This window comes from Malaclemys terrapin, chromosome 10, assembly GCF_027887155.1.
Source record: "Malaclemys terrapin pileata isolate rMalTer1 chromosome 10, rMalTer1.hap1, whole genome shotgun sequence".
NCBI lineage: Eukaryota > Metazoa > Chordata > Testudines > Emydidae > Malaclemys > Malaclemys terrapin.
In genome coordinates this window covers 27,143,105-27,164,757 of record NC_071514.1, presented here as the reverse complement: position 1 = coordinate 27,164,757, position 21,653 = coordinate 27,143,105, and the positions used below count along the sequence as shown (strand labels likewise).

Sequence of the window (21,653 nt, the reverse complement as noted above, 5' to 3'; positions counted from 1 at the left end):
ATAAACTTGTCTTGAAATAAAATCCAGTCTTCAATTATATTCACTTTTTTCAGTGGATCCAATGACTTGTGCAAGTACGGGATCTAGTCAGTGGGAGCAGCATTTCCATCTCAAAACCATTACGCTTCAACCTGGATCCCCCTGCAATGATTTTAAAGGCTATTGTGATGTATTCATGAGATGTCGGTTAGTAGATGCTGATGGTCCTCTAGCCAGACTAAAGAAAGCAATTTTTAATCCAGAGCTGTATGAAAATATTGCTGAATGGATTGTGGTAAGTATCTTAATAGTTTGGAAACCTAAGCATAAAAGAGTCCTGTAAAATGGATTGAATATATTCAATGTTTGTGACTAATGATAAACATGACTATATATGCAGAGCATACCCGTAAAGTACATTCTCAATCCTTACTCTTTGGTCTGCTTCTTCACACTCATAATCCAACTAGCAAGCTTAACAGGTAAAGTTCAATATCCTTTGGAGACAAACTGAAGCAAGTGGCTTATGGTATGTGTAGTATGATATTGCTTCTAACCATGCTAATATCTCTTCATTTTACTGAGTGGTCACCTTAATTTTTTAAAAATCTGACATTTTTTTCCAGCTCTTAACACTTTTGTCCTCCTATGTAGGTGCTCAGTTCCTCAGAACATCAGGGCATAGGAGCTTTTTGCATATCTTTTGATCCCTTACCCTAAAGGGATTATACTTTTCCAATGAAGTATCCAGCAGATAGAGCTGCAAGGAAACAAGGGTGGCTTTCCATGTTGGACTTCTCTGTTCACCTTTGTGTTAAGTACATCTATAGTTTGTCTGTATAGTTCATTCATTACATGTGTCTATGGTACCAGATTTTTCACTGTAAATCTTAACCAACATATGTGTCATTACCATCCATTCATTTCAAAAATATCTGTCAGAACTTCATAAATGAACTATACATAATCATAACTGTATGCCGTCAACATAGTTTTAAAATGTCTGTTCAACAGTATATTTTTGTTGAGCCCTTTATTAGATGCATATGATGCTAAGTGGATTCATCTCCACTCTGAGGCCAAATATTAGCTGTGTATTTTCACTATACTAACATTGTCCTTTACTTGGTGTGTTTAAATAGGTGTGTGAATGTTAGCCTATACACTTCCACAGTGTTCTTATAGTGTATATTTAAGACTCAGTCAATTGTCTGTTTTAGGGTTTTATACTGCCACCCGTCACTGAGGAATCTGACAAAATCCTTAGTGGACATTGAGTCTCTGGCACTTCTCTCTCTTTATTTTTTATATTTTATTAATTTTAGATTTGTTTTGGGATAACTTCTGATTTTGGTTGGGTTTTTATGAGTAGAAGGGGGTATTAATGTTAGTGGTGTTCTTGTAATGGAAAGCCTTCTCTGAAGGGGTAGGATTGGCAGTGTTTCCTAAAGACAGAGTCAGGATATGCTCAGTTTGCTCTGGAAGCTTGTTTTGTAGCCACGTGCCTTAGATTGAAAATGCTTTGTTACTAGCAATCCTGTTTTTCATTCTGGACTTTATGATCTGCATTGTCCCAGAAGAACACAGCTACTTCTGTGGTTCAGAGGTTAAAATTCAGTCTCTGTTGTAGCTAGGACTTAATCAATTAAATGTTTTGAAGATCAGGACCAAAGATTTAAACTGGTTCCGGGTCAGTTTCTCATGCCAATGGAGGGACTTGAGTACAGGCTCATTGTGCTCCTGATGGTCTTACCTATGGGGAAGGTGGGCAAGTCTTCTGTACCAGCTGAAGCTTGTGCCTAGATTACCTTTGTAATGTCATTGATCTGTTTCTGTTTCCATTATATTTTTGTGTACATTTACTAGTCAGTTTTGGTTTTAGTCCTCTTGAAACTTATTTTTTTACTTGGTTTCCTTTTATAGACCTAATTGTGTATGGTCACAATAACACTGAATACAAAGAGCAACTGAAGAAAAATATGATGTATAAAGAAAAATTTGAGGATCGTGCATAGCTTAAATAAATCGAGGAGTTGATAGTTCTACTCCAAAATAAGCAGGGAGAATGACACCTGCAAGGCTGGCCAGAAACGTTAAGTTTAGAAGGGAAGTTTTTCCTCAACAGTAAGGGCAATTTGACAATAGAACAGCATGGCAAGATATGTCATTGTGGAAACTTTTAAAAATGAAACTGTCTAGGTACAGCATAGCTTGCGTTAAGTGTAGGAAATTAGATGTGCTGCCCTGTGTCCCCTGTAATCCTAGCATCAAGGGCAGGGTTGGGCAAACTACGGCTAGGGTGACCAGACAGCAAGTGTGAAAAATCGGGACGGGTGTGGGGGTTAATAGGAGCCTATATAAGAAAAAGACCCAAAACCCGGGACTGTCCCTATAAAACCGGGACATCTGGTCACCCTAACTACGGCCCGCGGGCCCAATCCGGCCCCTCATGACTTTGGATCCGGCCTGTGGCCCCCGGGGCCCTTGCCTCCAGGCACTGCCCCCCGCGGCTCCCATTGGCCAGGAACAGGGAACCATAGCCAATGGGAGCTTTCGGGGAGGTACCTGGAGGCATGGCAAGGGCAGCGCATATGGAGCCCTCCCCCAGGGGCCGCAGCGCTTCCTGGAGTGGCGTGGGGACAGGGCAGGCATGCAGGGAGCCCGCCATTGCCTCGGTGCGTGCCGCTGCCACCCTGGAGCCCGAACCCCTCCTGCTCCCTGCCTGCACTGCGCACCCCTCTTGCACCTCAACTCCCTGCCCTGAGCCCCCTGCTGCACCCTGCACCCCTGTGCACCACAACCCCCTGCCCTGAGCCCCCTCCCGCAGTCCGCACCCCTGCCCTGAGCCCCCTCCTGCACACCGCACCCTCTCCCACACCTCGCGCTCTCTCCCGCACCCCAACCCCCTGCCCGGCCCTGCATACAATTTCCCCACCCAGAGGTGGCCCTCGGCCCAAAAAGTTTGCCCACCCCGATCTAGGGATTTATAATATGAATACATCCACTGAGCAGTCCTCAGTATTTTTTTTGTCAGCTCTTTCAGACCAACAATTAATATGTTGGAAATTAAAGCTGATTTTTCCAAAGCACCCTAAAAGAATTGAGCACGCAAATCTTACTGAAATTCACTCTGATTTACTCACTTGACCATAATTTAGTGGTTATTGAAGCGCTGTCATTTATTAATGCAATTTTCATTGCTTGATGAATACCTAATACAGTATAGGTATATAACGCTTCCCTTTTGCTTTAAGAAACTATCATAATAAATTTGTTCTAGTATTTGCACACAGTCATTTCTCTGTAAACTCTAAATATCCTTTTTGAGAGGAAAAGGAATTTGCTAATGTCACTCTACTCTAGGGGCACAGAAGTTTCCTAAGGAGGGAGTCCATGGAGAAGATTTTTCTCCAGTAGGATGCCTGTCCTGGGGCAAAGAATCCGCAGTGTGCCCCACAGGCATGGCTCAGCTTCACATACAGCTGACAGGGCAGACACAGCTGCAGGCAGTTTTGTAGGGCTGCAGCCAAGGAAGGAAGTGCTGGAATGCCCAGGGCCCAGAAGCTGAGCCATGCCTGTGAGAGGCCCCTGGTGCCAGGGCAGGGCACAGGCCAGAGAGCACAAGGGGAATTACTGTGCAGTCTGCGGCCCCCCAGCTCCCTGTGGAAAGCCCCAGTATCAGGGCTGCAACCCCCACTACTTCCCCACCAAGGGAAAGGAATTTGGGGAAGTACTGGGGCCTTCCCTGCCAGCCCACAGCACCAGGATTTTAGCAGGGGCTTCCTCATTGGGCAGGGATGTGGCACTCCAGCCTGGTACTCCTGTATGTGAGTCCCAGGCTGTGAGTCCCAGGCTGCAGTGTTGCCCCATACTTAAAGCCCTACCAAATTCATGGTCCATTTTGGTCAATTTCATGGTCATGGGGCAGGGATAGCTCAGTGGTTTGAGCATTGGCCTGCTACACCCAGGGTTGTGAGTTGAGTCCTTGAGGGGGCCACTTAGGGATCTGGGGCAAAATCAGTACTTGGTCCTGCTAGTGAAGGCAGGGGGCTGGACTCGATGACCTTTCAAGGTCCCTTCCAGTTCTAGGAGATGGGATATCTCCATTAATTTAATTTAAAAAAATTTTTTTTTCACAATTTCAGACATTTAAATCTGAAATTCACAGTGTTGTAATTGTAGGGGTCCTGACCCAAAAATAAGTTTGGGGGGGGGGGGATATCGTAAGGTTATTGTAGGGGGGTTTGCGGTACTGCTACCTATATTTCTGCATTGTTGCTGGTGGCGGCACTGCCTTCAGAGCTGGGTGGCCAGAGAACGGCGGCTGATGGCCAGGAGCCCAGCTCTGAAGGCAGAGCCACCACTAGCAGCAGTGCGGAAGGAAGGATGGCCTGGTATGGTCAGGGCCGGCTCTAACTTTTTTGCCACCCCAGGCAAAAAAGAAGAGCGCCGCCCCGCCGTACCTCCCTCCCCGAGCGCTGCGCCGCCGTACCACCCCCCGTGAGCGCCGCGCAGCCAAACCCCCCCAAGCGCTGCACCACTGAAATCCCCGCCCCCCCCGAGCACCACGCCGCCTGAAGCCCTGCCCCCCTAAGTGCCGCGCAAGCCTCAGAGCCGCGCCGCCCCCCCGAGCACCCCGCGCCCTCCAAGCGCTGCGCCGGCCCAAGACCCTGCCCCCCTCCGAGTGCCGCCCAAAGCCCCACCCCCCCCGCGTGCCGCGCTGACCGAAGCCCCGCTCCCCGAGTGCCGTGCCGCCAAAACAAAAAACCCCCTTTCAATGCTGCCACGACGAACCAATAAATAAATAAATAAAAATAAAAACCCGAGCGCCGCCTCGCCCCAAGGTGCTGCCCCAAGCACATGCTTGGTCGGCTGGTGCCTGGGGCCGGCCCTGGGTATGGTATTGCCACCCTTGCTTCTGCGCTGCCTTCAGAGCTGGGCGCCTGGCCAACAGCCGCTGCTCTCTAGCCACCCAGCTCTGAAGGCAGTGCAGAAGTAAGGGTGGCAGTACTGTGAATCCCCCAAAATAACCTTCCAACACCCCCTCCCCCTGCAAACCTCTTTTGGGTCTGGACCAGCCAATTTGACAAATGCTGGTCTCCCCATGAAATCTGTCTAGTATAAGGTACGAGCATACACAAGGTTTGTGACGCATTTTTCATGGCTGTGAATTTGGTAGGGCCTATGCATACTGCTGTCTTGGGCATGGCCAGAAGGGGAGGCAGCAGCTGCTGGAGTCTCTGCTCGGAGCCAGCCAAGTAGGAGGTGGGCCTGGGCCCCCTATTTGTTGTGCCCCTCCTTTTCACGTAGATACCTCTGTAGTGTAGGTTTATAGCAGTGTTTTGGTGGGAGTGAGGGGAGCCGTATCTTATCTTTAAACAATCTAGTACACAATACATAACTATTTCCTAACTGCATTAATGGTTAACTTTAACTGCATCATAAGGGTTTCTGAACTTTATCTACTAAGCTTGCTAGTGTGCATCAAGGACCTGGCCAAAGAGTTGGCTCTTTAGAGGCTACCTTCAGGAGAACTCCAGTCACAGGTAAGTAGTTTGCATTAACCAGCCAGGTAATATGTTAAGCTTTTGTATGGATGATGAAATACAAAACTGACACCCCACTTCTAGGGAATTAGATGCTTAAATGTGAATTTAAGTGTATTTGCGATGGCTTAACTTTCATTTGAACTAAAAATATTCCATTTACACCAAATCAAAAGCATGAGTCAAAATGTATAGCACTGAGAAAAGTTTGATAAAATATTACATTTACTATTAGCATATACAAATTAGATAAGTAATCTCATGAATTTGTATAGAAATAAGCATGCAGATTTTAAATGTATGCAGCAAATGGAGAAGTAATATGTATAGATATGGAATGTAATAAATCTGTCAGCCTCATTTATATGCCATATAGAAACTACTAAATGAAAATTATTATAGATTGCAAACTAAAGCATTCAAAAAATTAACAGCTGTCTGTGCAACCTTAATTTTGCCCCTTTGTGCCTATGCATTATTATACAGTTTTTAATTACATCATTGCTTGCTATCTTTTTTTCCACATTTCAAGTCTCCCTGCTTACAAAACCTTGCCGCATTCACCTCCCAATATGTTAGAGGCCTATGAAAAAATAGCATGTGATTATGTAATTAGACTGTCATAAAGCAAAAATGGAAGGGGGCAGAATTAAAGTTGCACAATAAATCTGGCATTTCTTAACTTTGGAATGCTTATCTTTTCAACTGTAACAAGGTTTTTAATGTCATTTTTATAGAATTTCCTTAAAAAGAAAAGTTCATGTGCAACTGTGGCACAGAATTTGTGAGTGGTTTTTGCTGTGCGACACTGAAATGCTGGGAATTGGGATTCCTGTGTTCTATTTCTTGATCTGGGAGTGGAGAATGGCCTTTGATTTGATCAGAGGACTGAAAGAAAATATGTAGGTGGTGGTGGTTTGTCAGTTATGCTTTTTGCTTGCACATTGCTCACTGTTGCCTGACTCTTGTATAAGACGACATAACCAAGCACATAGATTTGGCACATTCTTTGAGAGGCACTGTGACTAACTAGATAAGATTTTGGTTTGCTGTATTAGAAACATAGGTTCTATTATTTCTTCTGTCAGAAGCGAACCTGTGCAGGTTCTCAGATCCTCAGTTATCTTTGATAGGCGGAAAACTTGACTCCCTCCAAATTTAAGTATACGAAAGCTTGCTTAATATAGGTTGTGAAATACACAGAATTAATATTATTCAAGGAAAGATAAGACTAAGGTCTGGTCCACACTAACCCCTCCCCCCCCCACTTCAAACTAAGATACGCAACTTCAGCTACGTGAATAACGTAGCTGAAGTCGAAGTACCTTAGTTCGAACTTACCGCAGGTCCAGACGTGGCAGGCAGGCTCCCCCGTCGACTCCGCGTACTCCTCTCGCGGAGCAGGAGTACTGGGGTCGACGGCGAGCACTTCCGGGATCGATTTATCCCTTGTCTAGCCAAGGGATCAAACTGTAGTGCCCATATGCAAATTCTCTGCGTATTATAACTTGGCCAAATATATGTCTGCTTTCATGGGGGACAGTAAATGACACATCTCCAACCTCAGACATCCTCCCTGCCGAGTAACAAATTCCTAATTTGAATCCTTGAGGCATGAGAATTGTTTTTAAAATGTCAGAATTTAACATAGGCAAAAGTACCTGTTTCACTAAATGATTTCTTGGAAGTGGCAGACTTATAAAAACCTCCATTGTGTGGCAGAGAGAGAGTATGGAAAATTCCCAACTGAATGACCAGTTTGTCTAAGTTCAGTAACTGTAAACAAGGTTATAATAGGTGTTAGACAACTTTAACTATAGTCTTTGATATTGTTGTCCACCAGTTTGGAACCCCCTGGGTATTAATAGCAGTGTAGGCAGTGAGACACTGCCTGTGGGCATCTACCCAGCTTTATACTATACACAGCTCTCTACAGCCCACGCAGTCCCTCTCCAGGCTACCACTGAAGCCTTTCCCTGTCAGAGGAAGAGTCCTACAGAAGGGAGCTGTGCAGAAAGGCTCTACTAGCTCACCACTGCTGGAGCTTTCTCCCCGCTGTGAGGGACGGATTTGGTAGTGAGATACAGTGGGGAAAGGTTCCATCAGCTCGCTGCTGCTTCTTCTCTCCAGAGCCTTTCACTGACCTGTAGCTACATAGCAGTGTGGACACCACTTACTTTTCATTATGGCTTGTAATGAAAACTGGTGTGTAGTGTAGACATAGCCTAAGAATTATTAATACACTTAATGAACAGGTCAAAGGTACCATAAAAAGATCTAACAGTAAAATGAGCTTCTCCATTTTCACTTTCCTCCTTAAGCCTCTAATAAACTGAAATGTTTACAGTATGAAAGTAATAAATCCTGGGCGGTGTTGGGTCCAAGTGGAGGCAGGAGGAATGAATTCCAGAGTCAAGGACGACTTCTCCCTTATATATAATTGTTTGTTTATTTATTTATTTTAAGTGGAAGGAAAACTTGTTCTAAATCTTCCCTTTCCTTCCATGGACTATATTTTTGTGTATTCTCCCTAGGGTATATTTACTTCCATTGCAACAGCATTTAAGAATCAATTTCTGCAGTCTTCTGCTATGAAAAAATGACAAAACATTAGTTGTAACTGAATTTTACTTTATGGCTAGATTTCATTACTTTCTGCATGCGAAGCAAAGGCCAGATTGTCAGTTAAGAGCTTTGAAAAAATATGCAGATTCTTACCTAGTTGCTGAATTGCCTCAAGCTGCAATACAGCAACTTAATCCTTTGTCCTTTTTCTTTTGGCTTTTTCTTGCAGTCTGTGAATTGATTTACTCACTGCCTTGGAATATGTCTGCCAAATCCATGGGAGGTGTTGGCTTTTATAAATAGCTGGCACTGGAAGATTTGTGACTTCTAGAAGTTTTACTATAATAAAATAGCAATATAATTAATAATTAAGTGAAACAACAATGCTAGAGCTCAGAAAAGCTATTATCAAGTTGGGGGAGGTTAGTGTCTATGTTCACCCAGATTAGGTGCAATAAATGCCTAACCATGATTAAATGGATTATTAGATGCATTCATTAATGCCACTAATTTATTTTATGTAACTTGTTAGTATATTTCATTGTATGGGAAACCTTACAGAATTCAGTCAAATAAATTTAACAATGTACTGTCTTCTTTTTTTTTAACCTTGTTTTGTAATGTGTTTTAGGCTCACTGGTGGGCAGTATTGCTTATGGGAATTGCTCTGATCATGTTAATGGCTGGATTCATTAAAATATGCAGTGTTCATACTCCGAGCAGTAATCCAAAGTTGCCTCCTCCTAAACCACTCCCAGGTAAGTACATCCAAGTGATTAAGACAACAGAGAAGTAAGAAGGTAGAGCCTTTATTTTCAACTATATGCCTTGCCCTTTTCAAATGTTGAGAAACTGTAGCGCTAAAGTTCTATAGTTCATAGTCTGGCACTGTGAAACTACAAGGTTACGTGTGTTGTTTTTTTTGTGCCAGTATAACCCCATAGAATTATTTCTCAAATCTGGTCTACTGTGTAGACAGAGATAAAATTACATCTCACTTCCTCCTAGTCAAAATAGGGACTATAAACATATGGAATATGTGGAAAGTATAGCAGTAGTTGTTGCAATTACTAATGTAGGCTTCCTTTTACGCCTTCTCCCTATACCACATTTCTGTCAGAAAATCGTACATAGCAGTTTATTTACAATATATTACATGTTCACACCATGTAGTTGTCTGTTAAAACTTTTCTTATTGCAATTTTAAATACTGTGCTTTTCACAAAGCATGAAAATATCCCTTCATATTTAATTTGCCTACCCAGAATTGTACTTCATTTTATTGGCAGGCATTCTTTTAAAAATGCATTCTTTTATTTATTTTTTTCCCTAACAACTTACGTTTTTTTCTCTGTTTACAACAGGCACTTTAAAGAGGAGGAGACCACCACAAACGACTCAACCACCACCACGTCAGAGACCCCGGGAGAGTTATCAGATGGGACACATGAGACGTTAACTACAGATTTTTGCCTTGGTTCTTCCTAGTGCCTACAATGGGAAAACTTCACTCCAAAGAAAACCTATTAAGTCACTGTCCCCAGTCCAACTCTCGAACAAAAATAGAAGAAAAAAAAGGCAAGATGTTATGTCCTCAAACAAGTGGAGGAGTTTAATTTTTAATTATTGGACCTTCCAGAGAGAGAAGTGATTTTCTTACAGATATTTTTAACCTAATGGCACAAAAGTCTTAGATTATCATGTTTTTTTCCCCCCTTTTCTGCTCTTCATTGCTGCATTTTCTTCACTTGCAGGCAAACATGGCTCTAGTAAAACTTTTATTCACAAATTGAAAATATATCTGTATATATTTTTCAACTGCCAATCAAGGTTAGGAAGCTAGATCACCTCAACATTGGAGACATAACCTGCCAATGTATATAAATTGTTATATGCAGACATGTATTTCTAATGTACACCCGTACTTCTGTGTGCAATTGTAATCAAAAGAATTGCAATATGGATGTTTCTTTGTATTATAAAACTTTTCCGCTATTAATGAAGAAATTACTGTTTAATTGACTTACTCAGGATAACAGAGGATGGAGGTGTATAATGGTCAAGGATTCTGTAATGCTTTACACAGCAGTTTTGAATCAATTCAAACTTTTTTTATTAGGATCAGAGTTGGTTCAACTACTCATTTCATCTTTTATCAAACAGCTGCTAAGACATAGCACACAAGTTTGAATGCTCTTTTTGGAATACATGCAACAAGTGTGCAAACTTCGCATATGCCAGAATGTTTCAAAATTACATTTTATATAAATGTCTGATTTCTTGTAGTTCAGCATAAGTATTTTTAATTTTCGTCTGATTATTCTGTTAAATAATGAAGAGTTGGATGAAATATTTCCATGCTTTAGTAGAGAAATATGCCTGTTATACAATTTGTTTTAAGGACTGCAACCGGTTTATTTGGGTTGTTCAGATATTCGTAGTGTGGTAATTACGTTCATGATTCTGAAGAAATGGGAAGGATGAAAAGCTGTAGTTTCTATTTTTTAATTTATCAAATATTTAGATAACTTTCCAGCATGATACTGTTAATGAATAACCACTAAAATACAGTAATATTCCAGCTACTGTAGCTGACTTAAAGTTGTAGTTAAGCCAACTGATTTTCCCTTAAATATTTTATAACAGTAGTGAAGTTCAAACAGCACAATGTCCCATTCCAAAGTTTGTAGTACGAATGTAAATAATTGGCATTTTTTTTAAAAAGAAAACAAAAGCATTTATTGTCTTAACATGCTTACTGCTATGCAGAAATGAAAGGGGCATTACAAAAGTTTAAGCTCGTGACATATTTATTGCTTGTTTTCCAAAAGCTGCAAGCTAATTAGAGGCAAATGGCTATAATTTTCCTGGCTTTGCTTAGGAGAAAATTTATTAAGGGTTGGACAGGCTTTCTTTTTTTTTTCTTTTCTTTTTTTTTTTTAAGAGTATAAAGTTTACACAATCATTCTCATAATGTGACGCAAGCCAGCAAGGCCAAAAATATTACAGAATATAATGGGATCTCTTCCTTGTAAACTTGTACAGTATGTGGTGACTTTTTTCAAAATACAGCTTTTTGTACATGGTTTAGAGACAAATTTTGTACATGAAACCCCATAGACTATAAATAATTCCAAACAATCTTAATAAGTTAGAAATGTATGTAGTTGCTTTTAAATCATTTTAAATACATTTGTTTTCAGACCGTGCAAAGACTGGAAGTGGGTTTGCATTTCTAAAATGGTGACTTTAATTCAGCAAGAGTTCTTAGTAACTTCTTGAGTGTGATAACCTTTGGGGCATGTAAATTTTTTGCTCGTAGTGTTATCCTGTGGTGGGGTTTCAGCAGATACATGCTGCCCTATTTTATTTTGAGTCTAAGTTAAATGTTTTCTGAAAAGAGAAATGTGCACTGAACTCTCCACTGCAAGTCAAAATGTGGTAAAACAAAAGAGATCAAGACAAATGAGATCTAATACTACTGTCAATTTAATGTCCACTGTGTTTTATACAGTATCTTTTTTTGTTCACTTTGGAAATTTTTACTAAAATTGCAAAAAATAAAGTATTGTGCAAAGATATGTACGTTTTTTTTGAAACTTGAAATGCATTAATAAATAGACTTGATGAAATTATCTTGAAGGTTCGCTTGCTTTTTAAACTCAAAGCAAAAGGAGTATACAAATGCTGCTTCCTCCTACTTTTTCTGTCTTTCACCACAGATACCATTATAACAAGAATAACTGCATTATGAATGCACCAGAAAGTGTTATCCACATCTCCCAATTTGAGCTTCATTCAGTAAATAGAATAAAATTTGTCTGTGAAAACACTCTTTTTAAGATAAAGCTCTAAAATTATCTTTATTCTGTTTCTTATTTCTGATCAAAGTATTTTAAACTCCTCTGCTGTTATGTTTAAAAATTAAGCTAATAACTGCGAAGGTGTATAAGGTAGATCTTTAGTTGGTTTGATCTTGTGAAAAATAAATTCACTTTCTGACACATTTTATCTGACAATTAATATAAAATTCACTGAAGATAACTAATGAATAAGTTTTCAAAACATGCTATGCAAATCTGATTTTTACTGTTTGTTAAAACTGTCAATATAGATAGCTTTTAATTTTTAGTGAACAGATCTTTGAAAATTGATTTTTTTTTTTAACTGCTTGGACTAAGATTTATATTAAAAGGCCTGCCAGCCACATCTTTCATTCAGAAGTTGTGCGGTGTAAGGAATATATGCTTGAAGCTTTTCTTTCCCTAACTGAGCAATTGAACTGAGGAATTCCTGAGCATGCTTTGATGTATTGTTTTCATGATTTTGACATCACTGCTTGCTCTTAGAATTAAATTGTACAGTTGGGTGCAAAAAGAATTATTAGATTATCAGTGGGAGCTCTGCACCTCTGGAAGCCAGATAACCTTTTCAGGTGCCTAAATAGGGATTTAGATGCCTAACTGTGAACTGAAATTGGGGGAAAATGACTTATAAGCACTTAAAAACATGGTTCCTGATTTCTTTTAAATTAGTCCTTGTAGACCCTATACGTGTGTAAATGGCTTTATTTTTGGTAACTCATCTGATTTCCCCAGGATATATCTGCTAATTGAATTCAGTTGTCTTCATACTTAAACGTTTTTATCCATTAAGCCACTTTTTTCCTTTAGGGAGGAGGTGCAGCCAGCATGGTGTGAATGTCCGAAAGAAGGTCTTCGTGTGATTCCCTTTAACATGACATTTTATCTAGTCAATCAAAGCAGCAAAAACTATAAATCAGTGGCTCGGTCTCACTTTTTCATTACTGTTTCCCACCTCACATAAAGAAAGCAGAGGGGAGAGTTACTAATTTTGAAGAAAGGTGAATAGAACTAGGAAACATTAGTTCACATACGGTAATTAAAAGCACTAGCTTTTGTATATCTAAGGTTGCTTTGATGCTGAGGCTTCAGCAGCCTCTGTACGGATCTTGATATTATCCAGATATTTCATACTTGGTTTTCCTAAAGTTAGGCCCTAAATTTACATTTAGGCACTCGAAGAAGTGGCCTGATTTTTAAAGGTATTGTGCACCCATAGGTCCCTGAAAATAGGCCACTATTTAGGTGTAAATGAGGATTTTAGGGTGTCTAACTTTACAAAAACAAGTTTGAAAATGTTGGCCCATGTACATAGATATCTTGGACACTAAACCTAAAATCAGCTGTTATAATCTGTTCTCCATTATGGTGGTTTTTGTGGCAGATTTGTTAAGTTTTCATATGGATGCCTTTCATCATATGAAGTAGCAAAAGGGTGCCTGTGACTTCAGCCTTTAAGAGGAATTGTACTTGGGTTCTAGCCTTGGCCCTTGCTCTAAAAGCAAGATCAGTTCAGTATCCTCTGAACACAAACATTCTTCCAGCCTTCAAGAAAGCTACAAGGAATACTGGATGTCTTTAATTATCATAACTTTCTAGTTTGATAGAAGCAAGTCCTTAAAAAATGGATATGAGGCACATCATGTTGCAGAGACAGAATGGAAGGCAGAGTACAATCCAACACTGCCAGCAATGCCCAGATCATAGTTTAGAAGGTAGAAACCATAATTTTCATATCTTGACGCAACAGTAGCACAACAGCAGAATCAGACTCTCCCAGTCACAGAAAACTATAAATTGCTGAATTTTGAAGATAATCTAGGGAGATTTACAGTTTAAATTGATCAAAAAAACCACTCTTTATCCTGTCCTGGACTTGAAAAAAATCCAGTCAAGGTGAACTAAATGAACTTGGCTATACAATATGATGGCCACAGACCATTTGCCCCTTCAACACTTCTTTAGCATATATTCAGTTTTACTTTTCTTAAAAAAAAAAAAAAAAAAAAAAAAAAAAAGGGTTGGGGGAGCGGGAGAAGGCATCGACAGTTGTGGGACCTCTAGCCCCTCAGAGAAAAGTTTGTAAAGATGTACACTTCTAGATGGAGACACTAGCATCTGTTGTCTAAGTGAATGCAAGACCTCTCTATATCTGCATAAGGCGTACACATCCAAATTTGTCCTTCATTATAAATTCCTAAGATTTATCTGTTGAAACAGATCCATGGACTATTTGCGTGGTCTACATACCCCAGACTGTTCATAAGTTAGTATAGGGTTTATGATACTGGAAGGAAGGGAATTAACATTTTCCTGTCAATGGTCATGTCATGGTCAAAGCACTGTCGGAGCAAGAGGTGGATTTAACTTATCATATAGATATGTCAGAAGTGTAGGTACACAGTTTTCTTTTTTTTTTTAAGCCACATTGTTTCCATCAGAGAGCTAATTCACCTAGGAAACCAGATAGCCACAAGTATCAGAAGAACCTTTTTATTCTAAGATGGAATACACAAGCTTTGGGTTATAAGAAAAGTAACAATTGTCTGTCTGGAGATTCAACTGCTTGTAAGCCTGTTTGGATGATGTACACTATGTGCAGTGAGCCAAATTTCATGTGTAAGCTCTCCCCTGGTTTTCCCTTGGTTACATGGGATCACATTTGAAAGGTCCAGAGAGTCCTGCTTCCTAGAAGTATAAAAGCTCTCACAGGTGGTGGATAATCATATATCATCCTTCACTTTTTGAAGGAGAGCATGCTGGAGTGGGAAGTCTCAATACAAGGTACTTGGGGTAAAATTTTCATAAGTGCTTAAATCCCATTTTCAAAAGTAACTGAGGGCTTGTGTACCCCTTGGGATTATGTGCACTACAGGGGTGTGATTTCTAAAGCACTTTCATGCACTGGCTGGTCGGTGTAGACTGCTGGTGTACACTGAAAGTTCCATAGCACTATGTTAAAGTGTACTAAGGAACCTTCAGTGTGCACCAGCAGGGTCTACATGGACCAGTTAGTGCAAGATACATTAGCGTGCTTTAGAAATCACACCCCCATGGGGTGCAGTGTAGACAAGCCTTTAGGCACTTAGAAGCCTAAATATCATGGAAAGTCAGTGGTTAAGTTCCTGACTTGGAAACATTCAGCCAAAAAGTTGGTGTCTGCTGTTCAAGAGTGATGGACATTCAGGCCTTATTAGTTGATCCACTCTCCCAAGATTTGCCCACATGGATCTTTCATACTTTCCCACCAGCTTTTTTCTTGTACAGAATGCTTCAAAAGGTCCAATAAGTAGGGCCCTACCAAATTCATGGGCCATTTTGGTCAATTTCACAGTCAGGATTTTAAAAATAGTAAATTTTATTATTTCAGATATTTAAATCTGAAATTTCACAGTATTGTAACTGTAGGGGTCCTGACCCAAAAAGGGTTTGTGGGGTGATTGCAAGGTTATTGTGGGGGGGGAGGGTATTGCCATGGTATTGCCACCCCTACTTCTGCACTGCTGTTGGCAGTGGTGCTGCATTTAGAGCTGGGCAACTAGAAAGTGGTGGCTGCTGGCTGGGAGTCCAGCTCTGAAGGCACCGCCGCCACCACCCACAGCGCAGAAGTAAGGCTGGCATGGTATGGTATTGCTACCCTTACTTCTGCACTGCTGCTGGTAGGATGCTGCCTGGGGCTGGGCACCTGGCCAGCAGCTGCCACTCTCTGGCCACCCAGCTCTGAAGGCAGCACAGAAGTAAGGGTAGCAATACCACAATCCCCCTACAATAACCTTGCAAACCCTGCCCACTGCAGCTCCCTTTTGGGTCAGGACCCCCAATTTGAGAAATGCTGGTCTTCCCTATAGTATCTGTATAGTATAGGGTGAAAGTACACAAAAGGCCAGATTTCACAGGGGAGACCAGCTGTGAATTTGGTAGGGCCCTACCAATAAGTGAGAGCTTGAGTTAATATCTGAGTAGTGCCCCATTGGCTTTGGTGCTTGACCACAGAATTGGCAATTGATCCTTCATTACACCTATGTCTGGGCAGACCCCCTTGCCTTAAAATTCTTTTTATCATGGCACACCAGGCATGATTTATTTAATATGGCTTTTGAGTGTGGTCTTCAGGGATTTTGACTGACCATAGCCTGCCAGGGCCTGAAGGAAATTCAGGTACAGCCATAAGGATAATGAACAAGTATCAAGCGTAGGCTGAATTTTGGATTGTCAGATCTCTGCAGACCCAGATACTGGCACTGAGAAACAACTTAGTGCCAGGAGCTGAACAAAGTCTAACCTTTCCTCTTTTAGTGAGACCTATTAAAGCACAAAACTTACTGTGTCCATTGAAGATCCAAAGATTTGCTTCCTGGGGTTAGAATCTGGCATCGACCACACAGCCCTTTTCGCCAGTTTGATTAGAAGGAAAAAGTCTGCCTAAAGTCTTATTCCCAGTAGTTGTTGCTTTTGCCAGATCAGCTTCTGAACTGGGTGTATTTTCAAGGAAGGCAATTGGTGTATTGTTCACCAGTTAAGTGTGCTTCAACTTATAGCCTGGCTACCGATCACCTTTTTGGTTTCTGAATTTAAGATCAGGGCTTATTTAAATGAATGGTAGCTATTTAAAAAAGCCTGAAAGTGCTAATAAGATAGAATCATAGAAATGTAGGGCTGGAAGGGACCTCAAGTCATCTAGTCTAGTCCCCTGCTCATGAACTGTCGGCAAATGTTGCCGACTCAACATTTAGTCCTGGTCTACACTACAGAGCTAAAAAAGTTGCCACAAGGCACCTTACGTTGACCTAACTCTGTAAGCATCTACACTAGGGGTTCTCAAACTTTTGTATTAGTGACCCCTTTCACACACCAAGCCTTTGAGTGCGACCCCCCCTTTATAAATTAAAAACACTTTTTATATTTAAGACTATTATAAATGCTGGAGGTCAAGTGGGGTTTGAGGGTGGAGGCTGACAGCTCACAACTCCCAGTTTGAGAACCCCTGATCTACGCTAAAATGTCACTCCCACTGATGTAACTCACCCACTTTGCCAATTTAATAATTCCACCTCCTCAAGAGGCATAGTGCTTAGCTTGACACAATGTCAGTGTAGATGCTGTGTTACTTACGTTGACTTTAGGGGCCTCCCAGAAGTGTCCTGCAATACCCTACCATGACCACTCTGCTCCCTGTTTTGAACTCTGCTGCCCAGCAGCCAAGTACACAGATACAATAGGGTTACCATACGTCCATTTTTTCCTGGACATGTCCGGCTTTTTGGTAATCAAACCCCCATCCGGGGGGGAATTGCCAAAAAGCCGAACATGTCCGGGGAAAAATACCGGCCAGGCACTTACCCTCCTGGGCTCCAGCTGCTCTGCTCCTCCCCTGACTCTTCGGCTCTGTTTAAGAGCCGAGCTGCCCGAGCGCTCCAGCTTCGGGCAGCCCCCTTGCCTCCAGACCCCGAGCCGCCGGCCGGGCACTTCCCCTCCCGGGCTCCAGCTGCTCTGCTCCGACGGCGCAGGGTCCAGAGGCATGGGGGCTGCCCGAAGCCCGAGCGCTACCGGCTTCACGGTTTGCCGGGCAGCCTCCAGACCCTGCGCCCCCGGCTGGGCGCTTCCCCTCCCGGGCTCCAGCTGCGCTGGGGAAGCGCCGGCCGCGGGTGTAGGGTCTGGAGGCTTCCCGGCAAACCGTGAAGCTGGTAGCGCTCGGGCAGCCCTTTTCGCGTGGCTGGGAGGGAGAAGGGGGAGTTAGGGCGGGGACTTTGTGGAAGGGGTGGGAAATAGGTGGGGGTGGGAAAGGGCCCGTGGAGTGTCCTCTTTTTTTATTTTTTAAATATGGTAACCCTAAGATACAAGCCCCTGCCCTTTCAAAGCCCTGCAATTTTTTAATTTCCATTTCCTGCTTGCTTGGTGTGGAGAGTTCACCTAGCAATCGCCCAGCTGACCAGGCCGGCTCCATGCTGCAGACGTGTGGAGTACACAGGAGGTGGTGGATCCCCTGGGGGTGTGGGGAGAAGAGGCTGTGCGGGCACATCTCCAATTGAGACGTAGAAACATCGATATCTATGAGCAGATTGCTCAGGGCATCGGGAGGGGAGGGCTACAAGAGGGATCTGCAGCAGTGCTGCGTGAAAGCCAAGAACCCGTGGCAGATGTACCAGAAGACAAAGGAGGCTGAGAATTGCAGACATGCCGCTTTTACAAATTGCTTCATGCCATCGTCTGCACAGATCCTACCACCACCACCACCAAGACCCATGTGGATACTTTAGGGGAGCTGCAGTCACAGGCCCCTGAAGTGAACAGAGGAAGAGGACTATGGGGGACGGGTGCGGCAATCTAGGACCTGTTTTTGATGCCAGAGCAGTCTGGTCTGTCCCTACAGTCCAGCATAGGTGAGCCTGATGCAGGGGAAGGAACCTCTGGTAAGTGTGCAGTTTGCTTTGATATTTAAGGGGCACATCTGTTCATTTACTTTTTTTTTTTTTTTTTTTTTTTTTTAATCGTGCTAGAAGAGGTAGCGAAATAACCAATGGAGGTAGAGTCACTATGCTTCTCATTCCCCTGCACAGTTAGGCAGAGGGGGTCCTGTAGAAGAGTTGGTTTATGTGCAGTGGTATGTCTTGTGAATCCTCCATAGAGATCTTGAGGAAACTTTCCTGGATGTAGTCTGCAATCCTCAGCTGAAGATTTCTGGGGACTTATTTCTTCTGCTGTGGTAGGACACTTTCCCATGTCACTCAGCAATTATTAAGCAGGCACCATTGCAGCACACAGGCTAGTAGCATATAGACCTGGTCTGCAGCTGGACATGTGCAGGCGCTGTTCCCTTTCAGCCTCCATTCAGGAGTGAGATGTCAGCTAAAATCACCACTGCCTGTGGAAAACGGTGCCACTATTCCGTTCAGTTGTCCTATCTGCATATACTCATGCCCATGAGCTACCCTGCTTTATTGTCCCAATTCCCTGCCCTGGGACTGCAGCCATGCTGCATGAATCCCAAGGCGAAATGAGAATGTAGGGTTTGTAACTTGTGTGCATCAAGGGAGTGAGTTCGGTATATACCAAGTTTCTACTGATCTTGTGAAAACACTCAGAATAGTACCTCTGTGCATTGTATCTTTTGCAAGTGGAAATGTGGCCTTGAGCGGGTCTCTCCATCCACACAAGCAGAGCAGCTCAGCCAGATGAGGAGGAGAAGGAAGAGGACATGAGATGACATGTTCCAAGAGATCTTGCAAGCTTCTGGTGCTTTGGATACCAAGCACAGGGCTTGGAGGGATCATCCTTGTGGACAGAATGGACAGGGATCGAGAGGATAGGAGAAAAGCACAGAGAAAGGAGAGAGATGTGCAGCAGGAGATACTAGCACTTCTCAAGCAGCAAACAGACATGCTGGAGACCCTTGTTGACCTTCAGGTTCAACAGACCCGTGCTCACCTCCCTCTGCAGTTTATAGAGAACTGCATTCTGAGACCTCCCTACATGCCCCACCGTCCCTATTCCACATGGTGTCTGGGGCCATTGCCCCACTCTACCATTCCATCCTGGGGGAGAGAACAGATATTCACAGCTGCACATACACTGCCCCATAGGCGCCAACTCTGTGGGTGCTCCAAAAATTAGTGGGTGCTCTGCACCCACTGGCAGCCAAGCTTCCCTCACCCCCCCACCTCCCCTTCACCCCCCTGAGTGCGCCACGTCCCCGCTTCTCCGCCTACCTCCCAGCGTTTCCCACCCAGCTGCCAACAAACAGCTGTTTGGCAGCGTTAGCATGCTCAGGGGAGGAGGTGGGGCTGGGGCGGGGATTTGGGGAAGGAGTTGGAATGGGGGTGGGGCCTCATGGAAGGGGTGGAGTGGGGTTGGGGCCAGGGGCAGAGGGGGAGTCGAGTACCCACAGGAAAGAGAGGAAGTGAGCACCTATGCACTGCCCTGTGAGAGAGACAGTTGGTGTATGTGTTTGTGAAATGAAAATGACTGTTCTTTCCCTTTCAAAGGTTCTTTCCCCTGTATTTATAAAGCATTTCAACATCCCTAATGATAATCCTCTGGTCTGGAAAAAAAAAAAAGTCCCTGCTTACAGCTTTCTGAATAGTCCTGTGTTCTTAAAGATGTGTGCATCATGCACCATCCTTGACCACCCCACATTAATGTTGATAAAGCATCCCCTGTAATCCACCAGCGCTTGCAATACCATAGAAAAGTAGCCCTTTCTGTTGATGTACTCTGGGGCAAGGTGATCTAGTGCCAAAATCGGGCTATGCACAGCATCTAGCACCCCAACGCAGTTCAACCCCATTGCTTCAAAACCATCCACTATGTCCTGCATGTTGCCCAGTCACAATCCTTCGTAGCAGGATGCAATTGATGGCCCTGCACGCTTGCATCACGGCAACCCCCATGGTGGATTTCTCAATTCCAAATTGCTACCCATCTGTGTGGAATCAATCTGATGTTGCAAGCTTCCACACAGCGATTGCCACTCATTTCTCCACTGTCAAAGCAGGTCTCATTTTAGTGTTGCTGCACCATCTGCGGCTGCTCCATGAATGCCAACAACAACCTTGAATTGTTTCTATGTCCCACAGCATATTAGCCTCCAAGGAATCAGCGTGTTCCCTGTGGCTCCTCTGGCAGCTCTTCAAATACTGCATGATCAGGTGCACTGTGCACGCAACACTCATCGCAACAGTGGAGAGGTGTGCAGGATCCATGCTTCACACAGTGATGGCAGACGCGCATGTTTGTGGGGCTTTTGAAAAGAGGTGCGAAACATTATAGGATGCATATAAAATTACGGGATAGAGAAAACTGCATCATGAGACATTGAAAGCATGTTCCCAGTCACCCATGCACAACTCGTTTGCCCCCATGAGGCATTGCAATCCCTTCCCAAAATACCCTGCGGTAGGTGGTGGCAAGTTGCACAGTGGGATAGCTACCCATGGTGCATTGCTCTCTGCCTTGATGCAAGCACTGGTAGTGAGGTCATGCACTGCTGACCCAAAGAGTGTAGTGTGGATATGCAAAAGTGATTTAATTATTGAGGCAGCTGAATATCAACGTAATTTAGGTAGTCTTAATTTTGTAGTGTAGACCTGCCTTTAGTAATTGCTCACTAATTTAAAGATTGTGAATCTGCCTAAATTGTTGATTTTCCACATCTTTCAATATTCTCACTTTCATCCTGACTTGTAATTTCTGTGCATTTTTATTAACATTTCTCTGTTTTTGGTGTGACAATATGGCTTGTTTCAGGCCTTGGGACCTCCAGCAGCCATAAACATTTTTCAGTATTTGAGAAAAACATTTCAGATTCCTTAAAGACTTTAAGAAAATTAAACATCACAGTCGTAAAAACAAACTTGTAATGATAAATCTTGATTTCTGGCATAACCAAATGACCAATGTAGTGTCAAAACACTATTTTTCTGATTACCACATGCAATCATAAACTGAAAATAATAATTATAAGGAAATCTGTTTCTTTTTTCCATATTTTCTATTGCTACAGAAAATAACGGAAATGCAGAATCTTGACGTTTCATAATTCTCTGAATGTAATGAAGATGGCTGAAGTTTTACAATTTTCATTTGTAAATCACGTTAGTCTACTGTGAAAATTTTAAGTCTAAAACATAACTTTAGAGTTTACACTAGCATGGTGAAAAGGATTTACGTGCAGAAGTTCACTGAACATGACTGCAAATAGGAC

The 21,653-nt window shown here is 42.7% G+C and overlaps 1 protein-coding gene across 1 annotated transcript in view; it reads left to right on the top strand.

The window, feature by feature from the left end:
* Positions 1-11,725, top strand: part of ADAM10 (ADAM metallopeptidase domain 10) — a 109,768-nt gene extending 98,043 nt beyond the window's left edge. The window contains exons 14-16 of the mRNA XM_054043045.1: positions 54-274; positions 8,722-8,848; positions 9,455-11,725. Coding sequence (XP_053899020.1) covers positions 54-274; positions 8,722-8,848; positions 9,455-9,549 — 443 coding nt within the window. The 3' untranslated portion in view covers positions 9,550-11,725. The remainder of the gene's footprint in view (positions 1-53; positions 275-8,721; positions 8,849-9,454) is intronic.
* Positions 11,726-21,653: the final 9,928 nt, after the last annotated feature.